The sequence below is a fragment of the Belonocnema kinseyi genome, chromosome 3 (assembly GCF_010883055.1).
Source record: "Belonocnema kinseyi isolate 2016_QV_RU_SX_M_011 chromosome 3, B_treatae_v1, whole genome shotgun sequence".
Taxonomy (NCBI): domain Eukaryota; kingdom Metazoa; phylum Arthropoda; class Insecta; order Hymenoptera; family Cynipidae; genus Belonocnema; species Belonocnema kinseyi.
Window position 1 is genome coordinate 17,370,391 of NC_046659.1, and position 6,438 is coordinate 17,376,828.

General features: G+C 34.2%; 1 protein-coding gene across 6 annotated transcripts in view; it reads left to right on the forward strand.

The window, feature by feature from the left end:
- The window catches only part of LOC117168799 (zinc finger protein 2 homolog), a 263,897-nt gene that overhangs the window by 171,755 nt on the left and 85,704 nt on the right, over positions 1 to 6,438 (forward strand). For 4 of the 6 annotated variants that reach the window (XM_033354617.1, XM_033354621.1, XM_033354620.1 and 1 more), the window contains one exon: positions 2,319 to 2,459. The exons of the other annotated variants lie outside the window; for them this stretch is intronic. In XM_033354617.1, the coding sequence (XP_033210508.1) occupies positions 2,319 to 2,459 (141 nt within the window). The remainder of the gene's footprint in view (positions 1 to 2,318; positions 2,460 to 6,438) is intronic. 6 annotated transcript variants of the gene reach the window in all.

Sequence of the window (6,438 nt, forward strand, 5' to 3'; positions counted from 1 at the left end):
TGTGTGTGTGTGTGTGTGTGTGTGTGTGTGTGAGTATGTATGTATATATGTATAGCGCACCAACTGGGCTCCGTAGTCGACCATCCTGGACAACCTTATAGCCTTAGGGTTTTCAGAAATATATTTTGTATCTCATTTTGTAAAATATTATTTATTGTCAGCAACATAATTATTTAAAATAATTATTTGCAAATATTCTATAAGTAATTTTTTAAATAAAGTATATTGTATCGTTTTATTGAAAATTTGATACAGGCTGAAAAATTATAAATTTGTGAGATATGTTTCTTAAATTGCGAATGAGATACGACGTCTCGTAAACAGCAGACGAAGCTCGACGTCTTCTGAACAGCGAACGAGATACGACGTTTTTTGAACCGCGAAACAGGCACGACGTCTTCTGAACAGTTATGTTGTGAAATGAGTATCGGAATTCTGCTTTCTAAATGATCTGATTATATATTTTAATTTTTTCTAGAATAGTTTAAAAGTTTATTAATAATAATTAAAATTTTCAGACGAATACAAAGTCAAAATTATTTGAATTATTCAATGACTATAATTCTTGAATGCTTTTTATGAATTCAGGAAAATGAACAAAATTATTGAGGTTTCTCAAACAATTTCTTTCAATTTTTTAATTTGAAAAATTAACTTTAGGAGAAAATTGACAAAGATTTTTAAACATTTCTAAATATTTCCTTAAATTTAGAAAAATAGTACAAGATTTTAAAGCAAAATGTTTTAATTTGGTAACATTACAAAATAAAAAATAAATTGAGCTTTCAAATTCCATCAATATTGCGAAGAATTAAGGAGAATAAAGAATATTTTTAAACTGTAGAAGATTGAAAAAATGCAGATTTATGTTAAAGTTTTTGAACAAAAATAAACCCAGGCGTTAACTTTTGAAAGATTTTGAGGTATTTTTTTTAACATTTTGAATGATTTTCAAAATTTTAAAAGTCCTAATAGCTTTTGAAAATTAAAAAAAAATGTTAATACTTCTTTCCTTTTAAGTAATTTCAATATTTGTGTGGCTAAAAAATATTCAAAAAGCATTGTTGTGTTACATCAAAATATTGTTTTATTTATATCTATACCACACTTCGTTTGAAAATTTTAAGAATAAGAATATAAGTGCTCAGAAAATTTTAACAAATAAATAGTTTGAGGCGGAATAAGGCACAGAAATAATAAAACTATGTAATTTAAATAACTAAAAAACACTTTTAATCAAGAATAAGCAGAGCGAGCTTCATATAGTTTGAGAGACGGAAACGAACTGAAGTTTCGATGACGAATTCATCGTCGTCCTGGGCCTAGCATGGCAACAGGGCACGTACGCTTCCCGACTCGCAGATCTCAGAGCCTTTATCATTTGCTTATACTATCGACAAAAAACATCCAACGAAATACGTTACATAAACAGACCGGCATAAAGAATAAGGAATTAAATGAGTGCCGGCTCGAAATATTAAAAATAATTATTACAAATATCTAGGAAGGTCTTCGCTACATAGTTATTAAAAAAAATGGGTAAATGACACAAATGAGTAAAAAAGTTAGCACGCGCACATATAAGTCTAGTATTAATCTGTATTTGAATTTTGTAAAGAGGGAGAGCCCGTTATTATTTATTACCAATATCTATTGGAATGTTGACTCTCATCGGATGATGTAAAATTTTGAAGTTTGGGCAGATTACCAAAAGTTATTGATTTTATCTTTATGAGTATTTAATTTTTATTGAGATTTAACTATGTTAATCAATATTTAGTGGTATCGCGGATCGCGGACGATATCCGGCAAGCATGATTAATAAAAAGTGGCACGAATGTATAGGCGGGGAAACAGGAAGGAATGTTAGCATTATCTAATTCGCACGCCGTACAATTAGCGTGTTCTCTGTTTAACGCCCTTTTCCCTCTCCCTAACTCATTATTTTCAGCGCGTTAGATCTAAGATGGTTCGCATAGGGAGGTCGACAGCCTCAGTGATTGTAAAGTATACACATGACGAATGGGCGCTGTGACAGTGAGCAATTACAATTTTTAATTACGTCTCCTTGCAGGATCCACCGCAATATCTTTTGGCTGACAATTTTTTTGAAGACTTTATTCAATGTACAAGAGTAACCGTGGACGTTTTAAACCGTTGTAAAAGTGACATTTCAAATATTGATAATTTGATCAACTTTTTTTGTCCTACACTGCGATGGACAGTCGACGTACTTCATTCTTATAGATTAGTATAGCTTTGACACGATAAACACCCTTTACTTACAGTGGAATCATTATGTTTCTTTGCTATTCTAGGTATGCGGTAAAGCATTTAACAGCCGAGATAACAGAAATGCTCATCGCTTTATACACAGTGATAAGAAACCATATGAGTGTTTAGTTTGTGGCACGGGCTTTATGAGGAAACCTCTTTTATATACTCATATGCAAACGCAGGTAAGTTTAAGTATAAAAAATATTCAAAAGTATAACCTGAACTAATAGAAAATTAGCCAATATTTGTGGGTTAAGCTCACTTGTGCCTCATCGAAATCTGAGTTCCATCTATTATATGGATCTGTAAAGATTTGAATTTTAATTTCACTTTACAGCCCAACACTCAAATTTAACTACGAAATTCTTGGAAATTTAAACACACTGTTATAATATTTCTAATATTTTTTGGAAGTCCTGTGTCCATTCCGCTTCGCAAATGGAAGACAGCTCCTATGGAAGATCGCCTAAGTCTCAAGAAAACCGATCGGAGAGTCGCCAACCGATTGGCTCTACAGCAGCAAAATTAGACCTGGATGTTGGAACTTTCACGAATTGTCCCATTGTTATCCGGCCTGTCAGAAGCCGTTCAGAAACAAGTTCTGCTTCAATTGTGGACGACCCGGACTCAGCTAACTCGCTACTGCTACTAAAACCTTGACTCTGCAATTCAAATTCTTCCGCCACTTCTACCATAAGGCTTTGCTGCCAACCTAACATCTGGAAATCTCAACTGGGATTCGATTTTCTGCAAGACCTGTATTGTTCTAGAAGGCTCTAGGATTCCTTGATCAACAGAAAATGTGTTTTCTGTAATTTCCACACGATTGTAAGATGAAAAGCATACCATTGATACCAGCTATACGCGTGGTAACTTTAAAGCTCAGACCCGTATCGTCAATATTTCGAATTTATAATCACGGTGCAATATTTTTAATTATTATAAAGAAGCCCATAAGTTTGTAAATGTTCGAAGGTCGTTTCGGCGAGTAAGAATAATGGTTTACATTTATTAACTTAAGGCATGCAGCAACGGGAATTTAAATTTAAAAATCATCAATAACTGTATCACTTTACATCTTACGACATTGCTTTATTTTTACTTTTGTCCACGCGATGTTGCGGACGCGTATGAATTCCGACCAATCAGCCGGTATGATTTTTCAGTATCTAATAGTGTGAAACCTTTCAGCTTTTTATTTCCTCGGAAAGCAACCTCAATATTCCTTTATTCTTGTGAATTTGGTTCAGAAATGCGGTAATTTCAATTTTTTATTTTAGTTGGCCCAGAGAGTCCGAAAATCTATCAAGTTGTTCAAGAAAGCCTTAGATTAACTTTTCTTGGTTTTAGTTGGTCAAGAAAGCTTTAAAATTCATATTGTTGTCCAGATGGGTCCCATTAATGTTTTGCGGTGAAGTTTGTCGCTTGGTCACAAAGTTTGCAAAGATTGAATCTTTTGAATTCGGCTTGGTGTATTTCGATTTTATGCCTTTCTTTTGTGGTTTGGTTTTGTGCAACTATATTTTGTGATTTGGCTTTTTGAAATTTTCCCATGATAGAAATTTTGTGAATTTCTCAGTCGTTTGCCCCATACCCTGGTTTTTGTGCATAGTCGTCCCCCCTCCCTCGTGTGCCTCCAAAAATAATTATTTGTTTTCTAAAGATAAAAATATTATGCTAACCCCTCTTTGTGAAATGTTACCCTTAATCTGAGATATGTTCTCATTAACTACAAATACAGTCTCTTGCCACACAACTCTATACCGTTCAATAGTTGCCCATCGCCCTTTCTTAGCATCGAGGAATAAATCTTTGTTTTCTACGCCCTCACCCCCCTCAATTGTACGTAAAATTCACCATAATAAATCAAGATAGGCTCTATTGTTAAATTCCTCTAAAGGATGGAGTATCGTACGGGTAATGCACTAAATTGTTCAATACATTCGCTTCGTATTTCAAAGAAACCAATTGAAAGCTATTTTTCATGAAAGTTTTACTTTATTTTGCTGTAAAAATCTAAAAGTGTTTGAAGATGTCAGCCTAAAATTGTAAATATAAGAAAATGTCAATTTTTTTATTTTTGATCGATTTGTGTTCCACCAATCTTAAGAATCTTTCATAAATGAATGAAAACTAAATCTTTGTTATATGACTCGCGATATTGCAATTCACGAGTAAAAAAACCCTATCAATACAAAACTACGCCTTCTACCTAATTTTCCCACTTAAGATCTGAGCTAGTTTGAATTAAAAGTATGTTCCAATTCCGGTACATCGTAGTCTCAATGATGTCGTTTTGTTGCTGAGTTTAGAATTTGGAACGTAGAATCCTAGTCTTGGTGTTACTTTTCGATATTTTGTTTATTCATTGTGATTTTGCCTTTTTTGTTCACAGATACGCCTGGCGCCCAACACTTGCATAATTGATTGAGTTAATTTGAGATTGTGGTCAAAAACGACAAAATCACGATAAATCAACAAAATATCTACAAAAAACTCCAATTCTAGAATTCTAACTTTTAAATTCTAAACTAAACAAACAAACGACATCATTGAGACTACGATGTACCGGAAATGGAGCTTATTTTTAATTCAAAAAAGATCAGACCCCAAGTGGGAAAATGAGCTAGAAGGCTTGGTTTTGTATTAATAGGTTTTTCTTACTCGTGCATTACAATATAGCGAATCATATAACAAATAACATAGTTTCCATTTATTTAAGAAAGATTCTTACGACTGGTAGAATATAGATAAATCAAAAGTAAAAAGTTTGACATTTTCTTATTTTTATAATTTTAGACAATTTCGAAGAAAAAAAGCCTGAAATTGGATTCTTTGAAATACGACGTAAATGTATAGAACAATTTAATGCATTACCCGTACGATCCTCCATCATTTCGCAGATTTTAAGAATAGAGCTTATCTCAATTTATTATGGTGAATTTTCCGTAAAATTAGGAGAGGGGCGTAGAAAACAAAAGATTATTCTTCGATGCTAAGGGAGTGGGGGGGGGGGCTATTCAACAGTATAGGGTTGTAGGGCAAGCGACTGTATTTTGAGTTAAATAGAACGTATATCAGATTTAGGGACACATTTCACAAAGAGGGTTAAGTTGATATTTTTACCTTTAGGAAAAAAAAGTCAAAATATGCGGGGTGGAATTCAAAATATTTAATCTTGGGAAATCTCGTGGTTATGTGGAAAACCTAACAAAAAAATAGAAATTACCGCATTTAAAAACCAAATTTACAAAAATAAAGGAGTATTACGATCGCTTCCCGTGAAATTAAACGGCTGAAAGGCTTCATAAGATTAGATCTCTGCAATGACGGCCTCCTTCTCTGCAATAAAGAATCAGTTGCTTCCTATAACATCTTCTATCGTCCGCTTCTTCTAACATCCCTTATTCGATTATTATTTTTCTCAGTTTCTCCACTTCTGCTTGTAACCCATTGTCAAGGACACTCAGATTTCTAAAAAGCTCCTCTTGGTTCTTAAGAAATAACTCTTCACCTTTTATTTTGTTGTTCAGCTTCTCTATCTTGTTTGTCCTCCGTTGAAGCCTGGCGTACAACTTTTTAATTACCTCATCTCGAGGACCCATACTATACGATGAACGAGCTGAGTAATCTGTGTGTTGGCGACTATAAGGGTGACTGAGGGATGACTATTTGAGCGACTACGTAGGGCGATTACCAGGGTCACGCTGACGACGACTATGGAAGCGACTAAGATAACGATTATAGTGTCTCTAAATCCGAATCGGGATCAAATGTCAGAATTTATGTAGGGCTTGAGGTCTTCTGTATGGATTTTACTAATTTTATCATTCGATAAACTACTGATTTCATAAACGGTATGTGACAAGACGTTGGCGGAGCTTGTAGGGACTAGACTGTCTTCGGAAGGCGCTACGTAAAATATTTAATTCTTGTGCCATGGAGCGAAGGGCATTATTAATAAATTTGGAGCCATTATTTTTCAGAAGAACCTGTAGAGGTTCCCAGCGATTTATTACGAGTTGTTGAAATCAATTCCGAATTCTTTTACTGGTAGCCGATAGTACGAGGGTAGTTCAATAAGTCCTTAGAATGACCAACATATGGCGCGCGAATCGCTCCAAATCATCTGTTTTCAGTCAGCACCACTCCCGACTAGAT